The sequence below is a fragment of the Balaenoptera borealis genome, assembly GCF_965194805.1.
Source record: "Balaenoptera borealis genome assembly, chromosome: 18".
Taxonomy (NCBI): Eukaryota; Metazoa; Chordata; class Mammalia; order Artiodactyla; family Balaenopteridae; genus Balaenoptera; species Balaenoptera borealis.
The window spans coordinates 50,817,135-50,841,823 of record NC_138877.1 but is presented as its reverse complement, the minus strand read 5'-3'; the positions used below and the strand labels follow the sequence as shown (position 1 = coordinate 50,841,823).

The following is a 24,689-nucleotide window of genomic DNA, read 5'->3' as shown; positions in this document are numbered from 1 at the left end:
CAAGTAGGCTTGTATAGCTATAAACATCCCTCTTAGAACTGCTTTTGCTGCATCCCATAGGTTTTGGATTGTCGTGTTTTCATTGTCATTTGTCCTGGGTTTTTTCTGATTTCCTCTTTGATTTCTTCAGTGATCTCTTGGATATTTAGTAACGTATTGTTTAGCCTCCAAGTGTTTGTGTTTTTTACGGTTTTTTCCCTGTAATTCATTTCTATTCTCATAGCACTGTGGTCAGAAAAGATGCTTGAAATGATCTCAATTTTCTTAAAGTTACTGTGGCTTGATTTGTGACCCAAGATGTGATCTATCCTGGAGAATGTTCTGTGCACACTTGAGAAGAAAGTGTAATCTGCTGTTTCTGGATGGAATGTCCTATAAATATCAATTAAATCTATCTGGTCTATTGTGTCATTTAAAGCTTCTGTTCCCTTATTTATTTTCATTTTGGATGATCTGTCCATTGGTGTAAGTGAGGTGTTAAAGTCCCCCACTATTATTGTTTTACTGTCGATTTCCTCTTTTATAGCTGTTAGCAGTTGCCTTATGTATTGAGGTGCTCCTATGTTGGGTGCATATATATTTATAATTGTTGTATCTTCTTCTTGGATTGCTCCCTTGATCATTATGTAGTGTTCTTCCTTGTCTCCTGTAACATTCTTTATTTTAAAGTCTATTTTATCTGATATGAGTATTGCTACTCCAGCTTCCTTTTGATTTCCATTTGCATGGAATATCTTTTTCCATGCCCTCACTTTCAGTCTGTATGTGTCCCTAGGTCTGAAGTGGGTCTCTTGTAGACAGTATATAGATTTGTCTTGTTTTTGTATGCATTCAGCAAGACTGCGTCTTTTGGTTGGAGCATTTAATCCATTCACATTTAAGGTAATTATCAATATGTATGTTCCTGTGTCCATTTTCTTAATTGTTTCGGGTTTGTTTTTGTAGGTCCTTTTCTTCTCTTGTGTTTCCCACTTAGAGAAGTTCCTTTAGCATTTGTTGTAGAGCTGGTTTGGTGGTGCTGAATTCTCTTAGCTTTTGCTTGTCTGTAAAGCTTTTGATTTCTGCATCGAATCTGAATGAGATCCTTGCCGGGTAGAGTAATCTTGGTTGTATGTTCTTCCCTTTCATCATTTTAAGTGTATCATGCCACTCCCTTCTGGTTCTAGAGTTTCTGCTAAGAAATCAGTTGTTAACCTTATGGGAGTTCCGTTGTGTGTTATTTGTCGTTTTTCCCTTGCTGCTTTCAATAATTTTTCTTTGTCTTTAATTTTTGCCAGTTTGATTACTATGTGTCTTGGTGTGTTTCTCCTTGGGTTTATCCTGTATGGGACATACTGTGCTTCCTGGACTTGGGTGGCTATTTCCTTTCCCATGTTAGGGAAGTTTTCGACTATAATCTCTTCAAATATTTTCTCGGGTCCTTCCTCTCTCTCTTCTCCCTCTGGGACCCCTATAATGCGAATGTTGTTGCATTTAATGTTGTCCCAGAGGTCTCTTAGGTTGTCTTCATTTCTTTTCATTCTTTTTTCTTTATTCTGTTCCGCAGCAGTGAATTCCACCATTCTGTCTTCCAGGTCACTTATCCGTTCTTCTGTTTCAGTTATTCTGCTATTGATTCCTTCTAGTGTAGTTTTCATTTCAGTTATTGTTTTGTCCATCTCTGTTTGTTTGTTCTTTAATTCTTCTAGGTCTTTGTTAAACATTTCTTGCATCTTTTCGATCTTTGCCTCCATTCTTTTTCAGAGGTCCTGGATCATCTTCACTATCATTATTCTAAATTCTTTTTCTGGAAGGTTGCCTATCTCCACTTCATTCAGTTGTTTTTCTAGCGTTTTATCTTGTTCCTTCATCTGGTGTATAGCCCTCTGCCTTTTCATCTTGTCTATCTTTCTGTGAATGTGGTTTTTGTTCCACAGGCTGCAGGATTGTAGTTCTTCTTGCTTCTGCTGTCTGCCCTCTGGTGGATGAGGCTATCTAAGAGGCTTGTGCAAGTTCCCTGATGGGAGGGACTGGTGGTGGGTAGAGCTGACTGTTGCTCTGGTGGGCAGAGCTCTGTAAAACTTTAATCCGCTTGACTGCTGATGGGTGGGGCTGGGTTCCCTCCCTGTTGGTTGTTTGGCCTGAGGCAACCCAACACTGGAGCCTACCTGCGCTCTTTGGTGGGGCTAATGGCAGACTCTGGGAGGGCTCACGCCAAGTAGTACTTCCCAGAACTTCTGCTGCCAGTGTCCGTGTCCCCACGGTGAGCCACAGCCACTGCCCGCCTCTGCAGGAGACCCTTCAACACTAGCAGGTTCAGTCTCCCCTGGGGTCACTGCTCCTTCCCCTGGGTCCCGATGTGCACACTACTTTGTGTGTACCCTCCAAGAGTGGAGTCTCTGTTTCCCCCAGTCCTGTACCAATTCCTTTTTAATTGAACAAATTCCTTTGAGTTGGATATCTTCCTAGAAAAATCCCCCTGCACTTTTCACTTTGGGCACTAGAGAGAGACAAAGTAAGAAAAATGATAAGGTCTAATTAAGCAATTAAAAACACTTCATTTTATTAATGCATTCTTCTGCTACTTTAGGAGAAAAAAAAGTTTGCATATAGTGGCCTGGTTTCAAAATATACTGGTTTGGATTTTATTTCACAATATTTCAATCCTACTTCTCAGGAATAAATCTACAGCTGAACCTCAGAAGATCCATTAACTCCCATGAAGGCAGAAAAAAAAAGGGAAGCTCTAAGTCAGGTTCAAGAAAGTTCGAGAATAACAAGCTTATTATTCAAGACCTACTTAAATTCTTTTCAGGAAATTACTTCCCAAATTACATGTAGTAGCACATTTTCCAGTGTTATTAAGGACAGGAGGCAACAACCCATTTCTGACTTGGATTTCAAGTACACCAATAGGAAGGTCATGGCTTTCAGAAACAAAGAGAAAGAAGTATTACAATTTAGTGCATACGCTTCATCACCATCTTCCCATAAAGAAAATGTGTCTGGGATTTTCATTGTTGATAATAACAAGTGTCATTAAGCCCTTTTGGGAGTTCCCAGGCTTGAACCCTTCCATGCTGTCCACCTCCATCTTCAAATGGAGCAAAATTTCAGGTGAAGGAAGCCTCATCTTCTAAGTGCTACCCCAGTGATCAGTTATAATCATGTTTTACATATGGAAAAATTTTAGAATTAGTTTGATATTGAGATATAATGATAATGTTTGAACTTGAACTTGTAACTGGCCTCTTCCAACAAAACTTCAAACATTGGGTACCAGTAAATTTACTCAAAGTAATTGGTGAAGTAATACTTGATTTTTAAATGTATACATGTAATGTGTGTGTATTATAGTTATGAGCCAGCCATTGTTAGAATAGAAAAAACAAAGTGATAAATGCCAATTTTTTTACGTATTTGAATAATCTTTGTGAAAACCAAATATATGTACTTCAAGTGCTGGTGAACGTTTGGTTTTTATTTGCAGGGCTGAATGAGTATAAATTTAGTCAGTCTTTTCCGGGTCCTTAAAATCTGGGGGAGTATAAGTTCAATAGTGTTTGATGCCTCTAAATTGTTCCATATAGTAATAGAATGACCTTGAAAAAGTAACATTACACTTGTGTTTTATTTATCCCTGAGTTTCAAAACTTAACAGCTCTCATAAATCCTATGGATGATGATGATAATAATAATAATAACAATGGCAGCATTTTTTAATCTTTTTATCTTCAAGTTTAGTGTTTTGTGATGCTCAAATAAAAGTTGTAGAAATGCAGGGAGCCATGCCTTATGGAAATTTGTCTGAAACAGAAAGGGAAAGTGAATGTCATAATAAAATCTTGCAAACACATTTACAGTTTGCAGTTATGTCTAGACTGTAAGCTCCATGAGAGTAGTGGCTGCCATTGCCTTGCCCAGTATGGTGTCCTTGTCACTAGGGAAGGGCTGAGTACATGCAGGGCACTCAGTCTTGGTTGAATCAATATAACTTGGGTTTGAGCAATGAAAATTGAAAATTTTGCCTTCATCTTAGAAACTGAAATCAACAGGAGAGTTTAAATTGCATAAATTCTAAATATTCTGACTCACGTATAGGCTAACCTGAGCTAGCCGCTCAGGGTTCCTTAGGAAATGTACTGATCACACAGAGCCTTGTATCTGACACCAAAGCTGTGACAGTCATTGACAGATGAAATGGGGAAAGAACCATTTAATATTATGCCCATTATAGATGAGAAAACTGGTTTACTCTAGTTTTCACAGAGGTAAGTTGGCGAAGACGGAACTTAATCTCCATCTCTCTGAACCCAAGGTTTGTGGGCTTTACTTCTATTCCAGCTCAAGCCAAGATGAGGGGCAAAGTATGGGGAATAGTAATTTAAACAGTGATTTTACTTTCTCACTAAAGCCAAGACAAAAGTTCATGACTAATGAATGGGAGAGAAGGCAGAATTAGGGAACACACAATTTTTAACAAATTAGTTGAAAGAGATAGTGAAGTCCATCACTCTGGTATAACTATTTCTAAAATGTAAACGAAATGCATGATGATAAATATTCTTCACCTCAATGCCTCTGGGGATTTTGCAGCAGCATGGGTGGACCTAGAGAATATCATACTAAGTGAAGTAAGTCAGATAGAGAAAGACAAATATTATATATCATTTATGTGTGGAATCTAAAAAATAATACAAATAAATCTATATACAAAACAGAAACAGACTCACAGACATAGAAGACAAACTTATGGTTACCAAAGGGGAAAAGAAGGGAGAGGGATAAATTAGGACTATGGGATTAACAGATATAAACTACTATACATAAAATAGATAAGCAACAAGGATTTACTATATAAAACAGGGAATGGTATTCAGTATCTTGTAATAACCTGGAATGGAAAATAGACTGAAAAAATATATATATATATAACTGAATCACTTTGCTGTATACCTGAAACCAACACAATACTGTGAATCAACTATACTTCAATTAAAAAAAAGAAAAAAGAAAGAAAGCAGATTCTAAGTCAGCTGGCTTGGGGTGGGGCTGAAGACTCAGCATTTCTAAAGTCTTGGAGGATGCAGATCTATGGGTCCACAGACTGCTCTGTGCATGGCAATGCTTTACCTGATACCTGTTTGAAATACCAGGTAAGAACTACATCTCTCTGCTTTGTCAAATGAAGCAAGACCTTTTCAGGTTTCACCAGCTTGAAACAGGTATGGTAATAGCCAGTTGTACCAGAAATCAAAGCAATCACAACAGGCTTAAAGCAAGATTTTGGAGATTAGAACTGGGGTTTAGGTGGAATAATAATTATGCAAATATTCCAGAACACCTCCCTCCGGTTTCTTTATTGAACCTGGTGTATTCCCTCAACTTCTCACCACTCATAAAGCTAGAATATAAACACCACAGTATTGGAGTTTAGTACAGTATAATGGTAGAACATGCTAAGAATCATATTTCCAAGGGATCAGATTTGTGGTTACCAGAGGCAGGGGTTCAGAGGAGAAGGAATTGGAGGAAGGTAGTCAAAATGTACGAAGTTCCAGTTACAAGATAAATTAGTACCAGGGATGTCATGTACAACATGATAACTATAGTTAACACTGCTTAACGTTACATATGAAAGTTAAGAGAGTAGATCCTAAGAGTTCTCATCACAAGAAAAAAATTTTTTTTCTTTTTCTTTTATTTCTTTGTATCTATATGAGATTATGGATGTTAACTAAACTTATTGTGGTAATGGTTTCATGATATATATAAGTCAAATCATTATGCTGTACACTCTAAACTTATACAGAGGTGTATGTCAATTATATCTCGATAAAACTTGGGGGGGGGGAGAATTATGATTTTCCATGTCATCTTAGAGTGCGATGAAGGATCATACTATTTCTTTAAATTTAATGTGTGGTTCCCCACCTGCTCATTTTAAAGACAGCAATGAAGTTACAGTGGGATCTTTCCTGGTTTTTTAAGCTGATATTTATTAAAGGCATACAATGCCTAGATAGTATATTAAATATTTAAATGAATTATTTCCTTTCTCTACACAATAATTGCATAAGTACTACTATTATACCCATTTTAGAGATGAGAAAATTGAGGTTTGAGGAGATAATGCAGGTTTCCCAAAGTAACATAGCTGGCTACTGAGAGAGTCAGGATTCCCTGAGATCTGCCAGAATGCAAAGCCAAAGCTCTTATTCACTATGCCCTGAGAGATCATTTTCTGAAAGAAAGGAGTACATTTTCTTTTGAATATTTGTAAAGAGCAAGTTAGAGGATTCTTTTCATAAGCCATTGTCAAGCCAAGAAGGCATTTCTGGCTTGTTGGGGGAAGTGATGCTGCTTGTCCTGGTCTGGATCACCAATAATCTTAAGTGTACCTGATTTTCATTTACATGATGATGGATTCTGGCAGTGTCCATGTTTGCTCCTGTGGGGAATTCTTTTACACTGTGCATCTCTCAGCTCCAAATTTAATGTGTAGCTGCAGCTACCCTAAGCAGTGTCCTCTCACTGCTAACTCTTCCATCTTGGCCTGTGTCTCTACAATGACAAGTATATAAATACTTAAGTTTTGTTTTGTTTTTACATCATGCAAATAGGACTTTAGAACGAGTCATGAAGCCTTTCACTTTCCATCTGGATCATTAGGCATATGAAGACATAGGCTTTCTGGAAGGGGCTAGAATAAGGAAGCAGAAACCTATAGGATAAAGACACCCCAGTGGGAAAAGCAGTCCAGAAAGCTCCGGGCAGTGCCCAGAAGCCCAGAGTGGCATAATGGTTCGCCAGTGAGTGTCTCAGCACCAGGCCCACAGTACTGGGAACTCTAGTGAACACAGAGCTGGATGTGGTTGACACTGGGGACAGATGCTGATACGACCTCAGAGAAAGGCTTAGGGCAACTGCCCCCCAAAGGAATGATGAGAACTTTGGTCCTACAGGACCCACTTAGTGAAGCTCAAGGCAAGGGCTTGTTCCTTTTTTAAAAAAGTCACAGTTTAGAATCAAGTAAAGGTCTAAGAGGGAAAGTCACAGCATGTGACCTGATACTGAGTGTCCATGCCATTTCCCTAATTTTCTTCCCTAATTTTCTTCTAGCTCAGAATGAAATTAATCCTCAGTCAGGCACACGCCTGATCCTGTGGGGAATCCACTATGGGAATTAACAAATATGGGTTTAGGAAACCAAGTAGATCATTAAAATTATATCTTCTTTGCTTGAATTTCTAATTCACTGATTGAAATAAAAGAGCTTCTTTCACGATAATTAATTAAATACTATATTTTAAGAAACTGAGCAATTGGAGATGTCTCTGAAATACTCAGATGAACATTTAAGTGCATGTTACATTGTATCTTATTTTACAGGTTGACTCATAGTCAGCCTAGACCAAGGATGGCAAAGGCTGCTATTTGTCCCAAAATAACTGGTCACCCTTCTTCCTGGGCACATCACTCTACAGAATAAAGAGTGTAGCTCTCAGTTTCCCTTACAGATAGGCGTAGCCCTGTGACTAAGTCTGGCCAATGGGATGTGAGCAGAATACTTTACGAAGCACCAGGAAGTGTCCTTAAATGATGGGAACATGCCCTTCTCCAATTCCTCATCCCCAGTGTCTGGGTGGGGACATGGTGGCATGACTTGAGAAATGGAGACCCTGGATGGAGGAGCATCAAGATAGGAGCCTGGGTCCTTGGGCACTTCAAGAAGCAGAGAGCCTGCCATCACAGCCATGGAATGCCTACATCCAGGCATTAATGGGAGAGAGAAATGAACTTTCTTTATTAAAGCACTTGAGTTTGATTGACAGTAGAAACCAAACCCAACTCTAAGTAATTTGCTTTGTTGCTGTCATCTCTGTAAAAGTCACATCAAGAAAAAAGTACTAATGCTAAGTGGTTACAGTGACTATCAACATATAAAATGGTAGAAATGAGGGGGAAACCTGTGGGAAATCAGTTGTCAGATGATCTGTTTCAGCCATTTAACATTCTGCCTCACGGAATATACAAGTTGAGTGGTGAAATTAACATTCCCAGATTACTTCCGTCACTATTTCTTTGCGAAACTTCCACAGTCACCAGATTTTCTTACATAGACATAAGATAGACATTGAACAACCTGCATACTCCTATTGCTTAGTGCAAAATGTTTTGTTACGTTAGTGGAACTGAAATAGGAAAATAAATAACTAGGAACCAGAAAACTCCCCTACTGACAAACAAAAGCGTTACTGGACCATAAGATGAGAGAGAAAGTTTATACTAGTCTCTCTTTGGCAGCCACAGTGGTAAAGGTGCTTTAATCAGTGACTGGATGATTCTCTGAAAAGTTGTGAGAGAAGGAAAATTAATAATTGACACCCAGCACCCTTCTGGGTGGTCTCTTCATATTATTTTCTAACCCTTTCACTATTTTCAGTGCAATGTTCTTATGATATCTTTTGGATGCTCCCTACACACAGACACACACACACACAGACACACACACATCCTTACTAAGATATGATTCCATTTTCCACACCTTTTCTCTCATCTCATTAACATAATAGGAGTTGATACTTATACAGTTTTTTTATATATTTGCTCATTCAAACCTATGAAGTACGTGGTTACAAGGTACCCTTATTATCCCCATTTTAAAGATGAAAGTGTGAGTTGCTGACCTAGTAAATTTTGGAGCTGGAATCCAAACACAGGCAGTCTGGCTCAATGTGAATTTGTTCTACAAATATATTCCATTTCCTCAGGAATATTTGTGAAATGAAAATTGTTGGCATTTCTCAGATAATTACGTCTTCCACAAAACGTCACTCCTTAGCCTAGCTAAAATGTGTCTTCTCAAGGAAAATCAATAATACAGAACTGATCAGTCTATTGGAAGAGTATTTTGGGAAGGGGGCTATTTGTATCACCCAAATCACTCTCTTTGGACACTCAACCAGTTCGTACAAGCTGGTCTTCCATCAGAATCCTACATGTGACTATGCTTGAGCTACTAACATACAATATGAACATGAGAAAGTAAGTTAATTTTGCAATTTTAAAAATGAGATTGGTAAGAGAGATCCCTGCTATACCTGAGCCAATAATATATTCAAAACTTTCAAAATGGTTTCCTTTTCTCTTTTATGAGGCCCAAGTTTTTGATCTAAGGAAACTTCTGGAATTTTATTATTTCCTGCTTAGTATTGAGCTGCTATTCTTCCATATCATTTATATTTCATTATTTTCTTTACTCTACCACTGATTTTTTTCCTCTGTGCTTCTAGCCTTTTGAATCTGACAAATACAGACATTAAAAAAGATTTTTTATCTATTGTGATCATGACATACTTTATATTTCTGAGTTCTGATGCTGAGTCTTTCAGAAAGGCATTATCAACAGAAGCTACTCCTTGTAAAGTGGTATATTTATAACAATAATTGATATTTTACATTCTGTGAGGTGGATTTTTTGGTCCCTGTTTGCAGATGAAGAAAGTGATGCTCAGGGAGATATCGTGCATTTCCCAGGACTAACCAGTGGGTGAGGGCAGGAACCAGAACTCATTCAGATCTCCTGACTCCAAATTTTGTGCTCCTTCTATAACACTGTGGTGTCATGCCTTTACTAGAATTAAAGGGTCCATGTTATAATGGTAAGATGAAGTCCATGAGTTATATCGTTAATATAGAGTCAATGAAAATCATGATTCAATTTCTAAAAACTCACTAAAAATTCAAGCAATGTTTCCATAAACACATTCACTTACATCTTTGGCCAATGCAAGTTTTATGGTGTCCATTGCCCACCCTCTCTTCTGTTGGAAACTGGAAAACTGATTGACCATACCTGGTGAGAGACAGCAGCCATATTGTGTACATGGATTCCACCCCCATCCCCTGTACATGGGATTGGACCAGAGCAAGGCATTTGCCTGAAAGGCAGCCAATCTACTGGCCTGCTAGGAACCAATGCCAATGTGGCCCCGCTTAAAAAGATGAACCGAGCCAAAGAGATTCCTCCCTTGAGAATGTGGGACTGAGTTAGCAGCAGGGTCAGAGCTATCTTGTAGAAAGTATCAGGACAGCCATGACGGTTCACTGGCAAGCTGAAGTTCTGAGGAAATGAAGATCAAATGTATAAATAATAAGAGCCACCGTTTATATGGTACTTACTATGTGTTGCATACTCTTAGTTTATTTACCCTATGAAGTTATTACTGTGGTTAACAATTCCCCACCACCACCATTTTACTGATGAGAATACCAAGGCTCACAGGAATTAAGAAACTTGTCCAAGATCACATACTAGTGAGACTACTAGCTGGGAGAGCAAGACTGAAACCCAGGCCATGTGGCCTTGCAGCCAAATTTGATTTCACATAAAGGCAGCTTAGTGTACAGACATAGAGAAGATAATAAATGGCAACACACATGCAAAGGGAAGCAGAAAGTCACAAGAGACAAAGACTTGGAAACAGGAGTGGAGAGAGAGCATGTGATGCACAAGAGGCATCCAGCTCCCAGCTACAGTTTACTCCTCCTCTCAGACTCCCATGAAATCCCTGAGTATGTCCTTACGTAGGACAGCTTAGTGCATCTGTTCCTTGTAAATGAGACATTCCTAAATAAAATAATACTACTCATTTCGGTACTTTGTAAATATAGTACCTAAAGGTACTAAAATTTATACTACTGTGTATTTCTTGTTTGAGGTAAAGAGAACCTGTGTAGAGCAAGTATACTGGTGCCATTTTTCAAACAGCATTTGCTCACTCTTTGGTAATTCTTGCAATATTTCAAACTTTTTTATTATTATTATATTTGTGTGGTGATCTGTGATCAGTGATCTTTGATGTTAACATTCTAACTGTTTGGAGGGCACCACGAACTGCACCCATATAAGACGGCAAACTTAATCGATAAATGTGTGTTCTGACTGCTCCATCGACCAGCCATTCCCCATCTTTCTCCCTCTCCTCAGGCCTCCCTATTCCCTGAGACAAAACAACATTGAAATGAGAGCAATTGATAACCCTACAGTGGCCTCTAAGTGTTCAAGTGAAAGGAAGAGTTGCATGTCACTCACTTTAAATCAAAAGCTAGATGATTGGGCTTCCCTGGTGGCACAGTGGTTAAGAATCCGCCTGCCAATGCAGGGGACACAGGTTCGAGCCCTGGTCCGGGAAGATCTCACATGCTGTGGAGCAACTAAGCCTTTGCACCACAACTACTGAGCCTGTGCTCTAGAGCCTGCGAGCCACAACTACTGAGCCCTCGTGCCGCAACTACTGAAGGCCGCGTGCCTAGAGCCCATGCTCTGCAACAAGAGAAGCCACCGCAATGAGAAGCCCACGCACCACAACAAAGAGTAGCCCCCGCTCGCTGCAACTAGAGAAGGGCTGCGTGCAGCAACAAAGACCCAAGGCAGCCAGAAGTAAATAAATAAAATAAATTTATTTTTAAAAAATTAAAAAAAAAAAAGGCTAGATGATTAAGCTTAGTGAGGAAGGCATGTCAGAAGCCAAAATAGGACAAAAGCTAGGCCTTTTATGTCAGTTAGCCAAGTTGTGAAAGCAAAGGAAAAGTTCTTGAAGGAAATTAAATGTGCTACTCCAATGAACACACAAATGATAACAAACAGCCTATTGCTGATACAGAGAGAGTTTTAATGGCCTGGGTAGAAGATCAAACCAGCCACAACATTCCCTTAAGCCAAAGCTTAATCCAGCGCAAGGCCCTAAGTGTTCAGATCTATGTAGACTGAGAGAGGTGAGGAAGCTGCAGGAGGAAATTTGAAGCCAGCAAAAGTTGGTTCATGAGGTTTAAGGAAAGAAGCCATCTTCATAACATCAAATTGCAAGATGAAGCAGCAAGGGCTGGTGTAGAAGCTGCAGCGAGTTATCCAGAATTGCTAGCTAAGATAACTAATGAAGATAATTAATGACAGATTTTCAATGTAGATGAAACAGCCTTCTATCAGAAGATGCCATCTAGGACTTTCATAGCTAGAGGGGAGAAGTCAATGCCTGGCTTCAAAGCTTCCAAGGACAGGCTGACTCTCTTGTTAGGGACTAATGCAGCTGATGACTTGAAGTTGAAGCCAATGCTCATTTCCCATTCTGAAAATCCTAGGGCCCTTAGATTTATGCTAAATCTACTCTGCTTGTGCTATATAAATGGAACAATAAAGTCTGGATGACAGCACACCTGTTTTCAACATGGTTTATTGAATATTTTAAGCTCACTGTTGAGACCGACTACTCAGAAGAAAAGATTCCTTTCAAAATACTACTGCTCATTGACAAGGCACCTGCTTACCCAAGAGCTCTGATGGACATGTACAATGAGATTAATGTTGTTTTCATGTCTGCTAACACAACATCCATTCTGTAGCCCAAGGATCAAGGAGTAATTTTTACTTTCAAGTCTTATTATTTAAGAAATACATTTCATAAGGCTACAGCTGCAATATATAGTGATTTCTCTGATGGATCTAGGAAAATAAATTGAAAAGCTCCTGGAAAGGATTCACCATTCTAGATGCCATGAAGAACATTTCATGATTCATGGAAAGAGGTCAAAATATCCACATTTATGGGAGTTCGGAAGAAGTTTAGTCCAACCCTCATGGATGACTTTGAGGGGCTCAAGACTTCAGTGGAGGAAGTAACTGCAGATGTGGTGGAAATAGCAAGAGAACTAGAATTAGAAGTGGACCCTGAAGATGGGACTGAATTGCTGCCATCGCTGATAAAACTTTTTTTTAAATTTCCTTTTACTTAAAAAAAATTTTTTTTATTTGAGTATATTTGCTTTACAATGTTGTGTTAGTTTCTACTGTACAGCAAAGTGAATCAGCCATACGTATAGATATATCCCCTCTTTTTTGGATTTCCTTCCCATTTAGGTCACTATTAACACATATATATGGAATTCTGAAAAAATGTATATAGACGATCTTATTCGCTGGTAAAACTTTAATGGCTGAGGAGAACTTCCTATGGATGAGCAAAGAAAGTGGTTTCTTGTGATGAAATCTACTTCTGGTGAAGATGCTGTGAAGACTGTTGAAATGACAACAAAGGATTTAGAATATTACATAAACTTAGTTGCTAAAGCAGTGGCAGGGTTTGAGAGGATTGACTCCAATATTGAAAGAAGTTCTACTGTGGGTAAACTGCTATCAAACAGCATTGCATGTGACAGAGAGATTGTTCATGAAAGAGTCAATCGATGTGTATAGTTCATTGCTGTCTTATTTCAAGAAATTGCCACAGACACCCCAACCTTCAGTAACCACCACCCTGATCATCCGCAGCCATCAGGATCAGGCAAGATCCTCTACCAGCAAAAAGATTACAACTTGCTGAAGGCTCAGATGATGTTTAGCATTTTTTAGCAATAAAGTATTTTTAAATTAAGGTATATACATGAGTTTCTTTAGACAATGCTATTGCACACTTAATAGACTACAGTAGAGTGTAGACTTTTATAACTTTTATACGCGCTGGGAAACCCCAAAATACATGTGATTTGCTTTATTGTGATATTCACTTTATTGTGAACAAATAAAGCAATAATGGTCTAGAACCAAACCCACAATATCTCTGAGGTATGCCTGTACATATGCAAATTCACTAGGAAAAATATTTTGAGAACCTAATAGATTCATGGCAAAGAGATGACTAGGCACTTCAAAAAACAAAACAGCACTTGTTATCAAATATTTGGGAAAGTGATCAACCTCATGAGTAATCAAACGATGCCAAAAGCAGTATGGTACTACTATAGTTCATCCAAAATTTTACCTCGTACAGAGGCTTTTAGGAAACCATACACAACTATGGGTACAGTGCTATGAAACCAGGACTTTCCCATATCGGGTCCCTTCCTGACAGGACCACGACCTGTATAATTCTTTTAGAAGCAATTTGACGACCTGTACTTTGGTGGGTGTGGTGGATTGGTGCTCAGCAGCCACTCCTACCTCCTTCACTAAAATGGCTTCATAACCTGCTAAACTGCCAAAGCCAGAAAACTGAAAATTCATTTTCCAGATTCCCTCATAGCTGTGATTCTAATATTATTTAAGTTGGTACAAGTCTATGCCCTTGGTAAGATTTGGAAAGCAGACATGAGGCAGTGGCCATCCTTGGCTGCTTCAGCATTTTTGTTTTTTTGATTGAAGTATAATTGACTTACAATGTTGTGTTAGTTTCAGGTGTACAGCACAGTGATTCAGTTATACATATATATATATATTTTTTTTTTCAGATTCTTTTCCCTTATAGGTTATTACAAAATACTGAGTATAATTCCTTGTGCTATACAGTAGGTCCTTGTTGGTTACCTATTTTGTATATAGCAGTGTGTATATGTTAATCCCAACCTCCTAGTTTATCCCTCCCCCTGCTTTCCCTTTGGTAACCATAAGTTTGTTTTCTATGTCTGTGGGTCTACTTCTATTTTGTAAATAAGTTCTTTTGTATCTTTTTTTTTTTTTTTTAGATTCCATGTACAAGTGATAGCATATGGTATTTGTCTTTCTTTTGCTTGGTATGATAATCACGAGGTCCATCTATGTTGCTGTAGATGGCGTTATTTCATGCTTTTTATGGCTGAGTAGTACTCCATTGTATATATGCACCACATCTTATTTATCCATTCATCTTTCAATGGACATTTAGGTTGCTTCCGCATTTCTTTTGGCAAGCATAGATGTGGAGGCATTTGGGTTTACAAATGTGACAGCATGAAGAGAATTGCTAGTGTTCCTTCACTTCATTTACGGGTGTCAAATATGGGGCATCCATTTGCTGGCTTGGGTTTCAGCTGGCGCAGTGTGGTTTTGCTTATGGCAACTGTGGTAGCTTCCTGGCCGTTCCTAGAAGAGGCATCAGTCCCCTTGCTAGCCTGGTTCTGAGTGTGGAATTGAGAATTATTCCCGGAAGCTCAATGTAGACTCTCCCCACAAATTCTGTAAGCCTTTTAATTTCTTATTATAAACCTTTTTCACTATTCTCTGTGGTTCTGTTCTCTGACTGAACCCTGGTTCAGATACACTCATCAAATGTCTCTAAAATGCTCATATTATTGTACCAATCATTCCACTTCTGGACTCCAGTCTATTTAAATAATACTTAAGAAGTATAAGATTTATAAGCAAAAGTATGCATAGTTGTATAATAGAAATTTTAAACTAAATAATCAACAATGGGGACTAATTAATTATAGGACATTCATTCAGTACGGAGGAAAAATGCTAATGCTAATAATAATAATAATAATAGCTCTGCTCTCCTGTCGCTAACATTTTGCTCATACTCTGTACTTTTCAGAAAACACCATCTCTGGCACTCCAGTTCCCTGTCCCTATGGCTTCCTCTCCTTTGTCTAATTACTGTGGTTCTTACTTATCCTTCAAATATTTATTGATTGCCTACCATGTGCCAGACAACCATCTAGACACTGCATGTACAGCAGCAAAAAAAAAAAACAGACAAAAATCCATGAATCCGTGAAGCTTAAGTTCTAGATAAGGAAACAGCCAACAAAAAAATTTTAGAGTAATATATATGGCATATGATATGCCATATAGTTCTCCTTTAGGAAACCTCCTATGACTCCTCAAAACTGGGTTTGGTATCTATCCCTCCCTTAGCAATCTCAGTTCATACTACAAGTTATATACATCATACTATATTGAAATTGCCTTTTTCCCGGCAAGACACTTTTTGACAATAAGCTGTTTGAAGTCAGGGCCTTATCTCTTTTGTTTAGTAGTCTACCCTAGTATATAGTCAACATTCAATAAATACACTAACTCCATAAATAGATGAATGATGTTTTGAAGATTTTTCACTAAATCGAGAAAATTGCTATTACGATATACTAATGATAAAGGAGCAAACTTCAAAATGTTATGCACTGCAGAATGATGATAATGTTGAAGCTGGGTGATGGGTTCATAGGAATTTAGTCTTCTTTTTATTATACTTTTGTGAATATTTGAAACTTTCAATAATATAAAGCTTAGAAAAATGTTATGCAAAATTTAATACCACTTATGTAAAGAACACTTTACACACACACACACAGAAAACACAGGAAAGAAATACCTTAAAATTTTGAGTTTGTTATTATAGATTGTTTGAATATTTTTGCTGTGGTTGGCAGAATTCTAAGATGACCCGTGATTTTAGTCGTCTCCCCTTGAGTGTTAGCTGGACCTGTGAATATGATGGGATACCTCACTCATGATTAAGTTACATCATATGGCAAAGGTGAAGAGATTTTGCAGTGATAATCAAAGCCCCTTACCAGTGAGTTGAGTTCATCAAAAGGAAGATGATCCTGGGTGGGCCTGGTCTAATCAGGTGAGCCCTTTGAAAGCCGGCCCAGATCTTCCCTGAAAGGAGAAACTCCTGGGGCTTAAAGAAGTAAGCTACAATGAGTTCTACAGCTGCAGAAAATGAATTTTTGCCAACAACCACTTGGGTTTGGAATCATACCATAAACCTCAGATGAGACTACAGTCCCTAGTGACACCATGAAGGCAGCCTCTGAGCAGAAGACCCAGCTGAGCTGTGCCCAGACTCCTGACCCACAGAAACTGTGAGATAATAAATGTATGTTGTTTCAAGCTACTAAGCTTGTGGTAAATTGTCATGCAATTAAATTTTCGATAGAAAATGAGTACATTTCCTTCCCACTTTTCTGAATTTTCCAGATTTTTTAAAATAAATATATTTATTTTATAACAGAAGAAAAAACTTTCTATAACAAAAATAAAACTAGCATAGATAATTTAAGTCAGCCAAGTCATACTCTGCAGAAAAGTGAACTGACATTATTTTTCTTAATGTTGTTAGCAAAGAAATACATTAAAGAGGAGGAAATCTTCTCTTTGTACTTTGATGTTTGGGGTCAACTCCAAAGTTACCCAGCTCAAGGACAAAAGTTTCACTCTATATAATCAAACTGAGTGGGTTCTGAAAATGAATGTGCTGAAAGATAAACCTCTGCATAAATCATTCTTCTCTTACTGTACTAAGCTTCCATGAAACCATCCTGAACAAACAGATTTTAATTTCAGTTTAGACAGCAACACCCAGCAGGTTACCCCACTGATTAATGATGATAAAACAGTGGAAAAGGAAGCCATTCATGAAACAATATAACAATCAATCAAGCTATGGCTGATAGTATTCAAACACTGTCAAATATTATACTTGACTCTCTAGCACCACTCCATGGAGACCAGCTGAGCTGCCAAACACTTTAACTCTTATAAAGCAGAAACTAACACACCACTGTAAAGCAACTATACTCCAATAAAGATGTTAAAAAAAGATTAATAGCAAATGTATCAATGCAAACGTTCACAGTATCAAGCAGGATGATAACTCAAAGATATAATATGGTATTGGCTGATCACCCACGATGAGCTGGATTCGCTATGTTGCATTCTTAGCTTAAATCCTGTTAGAGAAACATACTTTTTCCTCCAACACCAATCTTCCACCTGCATCTGCCACAATGACACATTTAACATGGAGATGGGATAGGGAATCATCACCCTTGCATCTTTCAAGTCCCTGCTGGTGATTTTGTGATTCCTTCCACCATGTGAAATTGTTTTTTTTATTTATTGTTTTTTGGATTTTGTATCATGTATTATTTCATTATTCTCTCAATCTGTGTTTACACTGGTCACCTCAAGAGGGCCAGGACCTCCACAATAGTTCCTAATCCCTCAATTCTAACCCTAATTGTCTCTGTGAGAAATGAAGCAATCCCTCCCCCCCGACCCCAAACCCAATTTATTTTTTCCATGGCACTACCTGACATATCATATATTTCACTTATTAATTTGTGTTCTTCCTCCAGGACTTTTACTCCATCAAGGCAGAAATTTTTGTTTGTTTTGTTCACTAATGACCACTGCATAGTGTCTGACATAGAGTAGGCAATCAGTACAAATTGTTTAATGAGTGAATTAAGTACTTTTTGAAAACCATTAGGAAGAATTCCAGGGGCTTCCACTGGCCTCTTTTTATCATATTAACCTGTTTTCCATGTGTCAGGGTCAAAAAAGGGATTTTGTAGTTGCTGAGGGTTTTCATTCCAATCATAAAATCAGGAACAGAGCAAAGTAACAGAGATGAGTCCAGGTTCTACTGATGTAGATTCAGCTCAAAACTCCATTTATTACCTGATCCCCATAAACCCTCACACTGACCGATAGGTCACAGCAGGGTTCTGGACCCTCAGGAACTAGTTGCTCAGAGCAACTGTGGTACTAAACCTGAAAGGTCTAGGCATTTCCCTTTCCCGATGTCCAGTCATCCCAATAGCTGAAGGTCCCTTTGCAGAAGACGTTGGGAGAGATACACACTTGAAAAAGTGAATTCTTTTTCAAGACTACATAGCCTTCCTTTCAGTACCGAGAATTTAAGTTTGGAAATTGGGTAAAAAGGCCAACACTTTCTTATGTGGTAGTTCAAGTTGGACCTCTGATTACTGTACCTAGAGTGTTGGGGGTTTAGTTGATGTAGGTATTATTTTACAAATCAAATACTCTCTCGGTGTGCTGTACGTATAGTTCATTTCTAGAATGCCCATGAGTGTTTAGCAAATGCCAGAGATCTCTGGGGATAGGACCACCCTGATTACCACATTGCCTCAGCCTCTCCTTCCTCCCCCAGCTATCCAAACCCCAGCTGCCTCCATGGCTGCTACATGGCTTCTGCCACTCTGGGATTCTGGTATCAAAGTAAAATCAGAGAGCTCATTTCAACTGTGTCTCCTCTCACTGCATTCTAGGTCCACAAAGAACAGCCTCTATAGCGATTTTCTTAAAGGCTTGGATGAATTTCTCAACGCATGGCTCCGTGGAAAGGACTTGGGGCCACAGCTGGGAGTTATGGGAATGGATTGCATACAGGAAACTCTCTCCAATCTCTAAGTCTTAATTTCTTCTTCTTTATATTATACCAGGAATGTCTAGGCTACCTTTGAGCCCAAATTTCATCACTAAAGCAACTTTAATCACTGCCAGCTGAATATAGAATTGCACATAGGTGCATGCACAAACTGTGAAACATTCTGCTTCATCGAAATCGTGTTCCTCCATCCTTGGTTAACAGTCCTCGGAATTCAGTCCCATGTGTATCAGCCAGATTTTTGCAAATATAAGTGAATAAAATCTTGCAATTCTTTTACATTGTCTTTGCAAAAGCCCCTGGGGCATGCTCACACTGGTAGGGTCAGAATGGATTTGCAGTGGCATTAACGGCTTGAATGCTGAGCAACACAGCTCCTCTCACAGGTCTCCACCAAATGTTGGGACCTCTGCTTAGTCTCCTATGTTAGTTGAAGGTGGAATTTCTACATAAGAGACAAGGGAAGGTTATAAAATTGATGTAAGCAACTTGGAGGCTAAATCTTTGAGTGCACATTTCAACTGTGGCTGACAGAGATTATTCATTTAGCACTACTTTAGAAAGTGACTGGTTTTCAGTGGTGCCTTGAGCTGAGAGTTAAGAACTTTGAGTTTGTGATTTTTTGCTACCAAACTCTCCCACACTGTTATTACACTGTCCCATGGTTATTCCCACAGCTTTACCCACACATACACAGTTAATAAATGAACTAATATCCCAGACCTCATAAATCAAAATAGCAATGTTTCATTCTATAGCAGTAAGTCAAAGACTATGTAAGTACAGGGTATATCACACTCTAACTTTGAAGGAGATTCCTAGAGAGCCTCCTCTGATGACTACAAAGTGACAGGTACATTAATTAGTACATATTATATAGGGCTCTAAAAGAGCACTGAGCATGAATGATACCAAACAGGTCATCACTATTATAAGTAACTCAAAAGTTTCAACTATCTAAATCAAGTCAACTCAAGGAGAAACATATGGCCATATCTGGAAATAATATGATAGTAGAAAAGGAAATATATTTCTTGTACACATCCAAAATGTGAATCATGCCAAAAGAACTGGCTTGAATTAATTAAAAAAAAAACAACAACAGTGAAAAGGGTTTTATAGATACAGTGTTTTAAGTCACTTATAGTACTGAAGAATGCTCCTGCTAGAATAACTTCCTAAAGTATAAATCTGATCATTTCATTGTCTGCCTCAAATTCCTCATTGACCCTCAAAATAGGCCCTACATCTCTTGGAATGGAGATTATACATGAAGAACAGGTAAATAAAATCTGATTTAAACTTTTTAAAAATTCCTCCTCCACTTACCCAGTGCTAGAGAATAGAGTTTTTCAACTGTCTCTACCAGATATCAATGCTTGTATAATGATTTAACTAAGGGGAGGAAATATGGCCTCCTATTGCTATTCCCACATCATGGCCTTGGCAAGTCATTTGGCCTCTTTAAGTTCAGTTTCCACATTTGCAAAATGAAGAAATTGAGCAATGTTCTTTCCAGCCCTAAAAGATTGTCAGCTCTCCTTGGCAAAGTCCATTTGCCCATGCTCTGCTCCCACTTAAAATGGGCTCTGTTTCCATTTGGCTTGATTAATCAAGGTAATCAGCCAAAGATGATAAAACAAAATTGTAAAATTGCCAGGTCTAAGCAAAAAATAATCTGGTTATTTGGCATTCTCATAATGCTTTATTATGTTTTCAAACAATGTTTGGCCATAAACAAAAATTGTACTTAAAAAGACCCAGAGACCCAGAGATGAAAGAAATTGTCATTGACAAAATGGATCCAACAAGTCAAAAGCAGAGAAAGTGACATTTTAAATGGGTGAATGAATGATCCCATGAGTGACTGGATGAGCCACACGTATTTTTGGTATGGGTTTCACATAGGCAAGGGATGACACAATTCGGATTGAGCCCTACTTCTTGGGTCCTTGTCCTTGCTCTATTCCACTCGTCCTGCCTCACCTGGAGCTGGGATGATGACTCTCCCACCTGACACCAGCGACCACTATTCTGACGCTCCCATTCATCCCTCCTTGTTACAATTACATAATTCATCCAACCTTCCCCAAGCATTTGTTAGACATACCAATGTTTCACAAAACTCCCCAAATAAATAAATTATCAAAATCTTTCTCCCTCATCCTCATTGCCTTTCTAGCCTCTGCTCTGTCCCTTGTTCTGCTCCAGTCACACTGGACTCTCTTCCCCCTCACACATGGCGGATGCCTCCGAGTGTCCTCCCCTTCCTCCATCCTCCTCCCTGGACTACTCCCACCCATCATATGTCTCTCCAGCTCCATCTCTGTCTCACCTGCTTCTCTGGCCCTACTTCTCCGCCTCATGGCTCCCCGAACCCGGAGCTTTATCTTGGAATGCGTGCTTTATCCCAAGCTTCAACCTAGTAATCCCCAGACACATTTCCCTCCCCTCATTCAAATTTCAACCAGATTAGAAGTGATACATTGAACAGTGACTGAACCTTCATTTTTGGTAAGGAAGTAAGTTGTGGAATTTCAGAATAAAACTTTTACTCTTAAATAGTAATTACTCATTGGGAATGACATCTCTGAAAATCAATAATTAAGTTTTTTGGTGAAAACATAATGGAATCATACTTTATTCAACAAACATATTGAGTGCCTAATATTCTAGGGATAAAAAGACGAAAAAGATATATTCTTGAGCTTAAAAAGTACATAGCCTACTAAGAGAGGTAGACATGCAAATAACTAGATTACAATGGCAAAATTGCTGCAATAGACATATGATTTAGGTGGAAGAAAATGCAAAGCAAAGTGCTATCATGGTTTTTATTGGAATATATCAATATTAAAATTGTGTGTTTACTTCTTTGATTCTCCCTTTAGATTATAGGATGTTGAGCAACCAGACTATGTCTTTGACATCTTTGATATTTCTAGCATCTAGAAAAATACTATATCTTGCATATAGAAGTCATACAATAAGTGTTGACCTGAATTATTAGTTCCACGTGGGGCAAGGGGAAAATTCATGGATGGATTTGCAGAGAAGGTAACATCTACCTTACCTCAGAAGGTAACATCTGAGCTGGATCTTGAAAGGTGAGTTGGAATTTCCTATGAAGATATAGGAATAGAATTGCATTTGAAAAATCATGGGAGATATAAAATAGTAATAACAACAGCTAACATATAATGTACCATGAACTATGCTAAGCATATGCATTGTCATTATATGAATTGTCATTTTATTGTTATTTCAACTAAATGATGTAGGTACAATTTTTACCAATGAGGAAAGTGAGGATACAGTGATTAAAAAACATGTCCAAGGTCACCCAGTGGTGAAGCTGGGATTTGAATCTCAGGGACACCCATGATTCTCTGACTCCAAAGCCTAAGAGCTAGGAAACACTACATGCTTTTCCAGAATCGAGCCAGTTCCAGTGTCCCAAGCCACCCAGGACCTATGGTCACCAGTTGTCTCACCACCTCCTGAGAGTGGACACCAATCTATCCCATCTACCCTCGTGAGTCTACCATTTTCATGATACGACTTCTCTATGCCCCACCAGCTCTTTGAGTCTATCTCATCTTTGCTTCTCTCTGCTATTGCTTCTCTCTTTCTACTGCTTTCTGCTTCTCTGTTTTCTGTGTCTCTTATTCATGCTCTTCAGGAGAGCAACTCATTGTGTAACAGAAAAGAACAAACGTGACTCCATATTGGATCTATTCCTTTAGCTGTAACTTCTGTGCTCTGTTGCCTGTGCTTAGTCACACTGGCTCTGCACCTTTGTAAAAGAAGTTGCCTCTAGCCTGAAGTATACAGCATAGCCCATTTTCAGGGCTCTGACCCTTAAAGGTATAACACTTTTCCATTCATAGAGAGAGAAAAATATTGCAGAACAGAGAATAGCATTTGTCTTGTTGGAGGTTTATAGAAACACTGTGACCAGACCTACGTGGACGGCTGCAAGAACAAAGGATTCCGGCACCAAGAAGTCTGCAGCAAGCAGCCACACTCCCACCCCTTTTAGTATAAAAGAAGCCTGAATCCCAACTCATGTAAGACGGTTCTTTGGGACACTAGTCCACCATCTTCTCCGTCTTTATTTTCCGAAGAAAGTCCTAGTCCTTGCCCCAACGACGTCATCTCTCAGTTTATTGGCCTGTTATGCAGTGAGCAGTTCAAGCTTGGACTCGGTAACAACTGTGTGGGAGAACCATCTCTAGTCGCCAGTTGTTGGTTTTGGCTGTCCAGCACCAGACTCCTGGGAGCAATCCAATCTGCTTTTGGGGGAAATCTCCTACTGTGTGGAGCTGTAGGGATGGAACCCACTTCCCACACAGTAGCCAATGAGCCAATGCACTCTCTCCCCACCCAGCCCAGTTATGGAGCAAGCCTGTCCTCGGCCTAAACCAGTCAGAAGAATGTAGGCACGGCTGCAGACCACCCCCGCAAAGGAGCGGCAGCAGAAGCTGCTGAGTGGCCACCCTGCTCTTCCTGTATCACTTGCTGCGCTCCTCACAGCAGAGCTCTTCAGAGCACCTGGGCTTTTGTCTCTTTTCTAACCCAGGTCCTCTAGGCCCCTATAGAGACGTGAGCCACAGACATCCTTCCAGTGAGCAACCTGCTGAGGTTAAATTAGGCAGCATCGTTTTCTCTTGCGTGCCAACAGGAATTCGCACAGGACTCAGACACCATGTAGTTTTGGCTCTCACATCAGAGATGCCTTTGGCTATAGCCCCCATCATAATGCAGTCCCCTGAGGCCAGGGTGGCAGGGCCACGGAGCTGAAAACATGGCAGCTTCTGTCACAGGAGCCACCTGTGGCCTCTGTGTTCAGGAGGGAGCTGGGAGCTGTCGCTTGGACTCTCATGGACCCTAAGTCAATACTCTGGAAGAGATCGTGTCAGGTTTATATGCTGAGAGAATTGAGTCAGTGACGAGTAGGAGAGTGAAGATACATGGGAGAGAAGAGACCAGGAAGGAACAAGAGCCCCGAGGAGACAGGAGTGAGGTGGAGGGATGCGTCTTGGAAAACCAGGGGAGTTTCCTTGCCCTTCTCCCCAGCCTCACTCCTGAGACAGCAGAGGTAGGTGTCTTTGTTCAGTGGAAGGGACTTGAAGGAGTTACTGTAAATAGAGTCTATTTCTTCTGTGAGGTAACAGCCAAGGTAACCTGCTGATGGTGAATAGGGAGTTTGGGGGAGGATTTGAAGAGAGCGATGAAGACTTGGAAAAACCACAGTAGGGAAGTGGGTAGAGGGGCCTCCTGGGAACTGGCAAAAGGACAGCTGAGCTGCATGGAGGCAACTGTTTCTATTTTCTATTTGCATTTGCTAATAGCAATTACCCACTTCATAGACGTGTTCTGAACAAGGACCCAGACAAAGGAAAACACAGCTTTCTCTGAAACTTTTTCAATACAAAACCAGGGACTTGGCAAAATCTAGCAAATTTCACAAAACAGAAGACCTTTAACCTAGCTTCTCAATTTTGCAATTTTGCAGCTTTGGGACTTTTCAGAATGACCTCTTTTGCTGGCCCAGAGGGCAAACATTATTGGACCAAAAAAGGAAGTTTGAAACAAGAGATTTTTTTTCTTAAGGCATCTGGATTCTGTCTGATTAAGTTCTTTTTGAGATTAAGAAATGGGTCCACTTTGTACACAAAAGTATAAAAGAAAATTTAGACCAAAGACTTTTAGGGTCCTTACAAAAATACTAAGTAGTAGTGTTATTCATGT

General features: G+C 39.3%; 1 protein-coding gene and 1 long non-coding RNA gene across 2 annotated transcripts in view; both read right to left on the bottom strand.

The window, feature by feature from the left end:
- The window catches only part of SCEL (sciellin), a 189,926-nt gene extending 166,701 nt beyond the window's left edge, over positions 1 to 23,225 (bottom strand). The window contains exon 1 of the mRNA XM_082365780.1: positions 22,009 to 23,225. Coding sequence (XP_082221906.1) covers positions 22,009 to 22,187 — 179 coding nt within the window. The 5' untranslated portion in view covers positions 22,188 to 23,225. The remainder of the gene's footprint in view (positions 1 to 22,008) is intronic.
- LOC309615948 lies at positions 4,640 to 21,997 on the bottom strand. The gene is made up of 2 exons (XR_014237166.1): positions 16,312 to 21,997; positions 4,640 to 16,220 (listed from the first exon to the last, which is right to left on the bottom strand). It is a non-coding gene; the product is annotated as an uncharacterized lncRNA (long non-coding RNA).
- Positions 23,226 to 24,689: the final 1,464 nt, after the last annotated feature.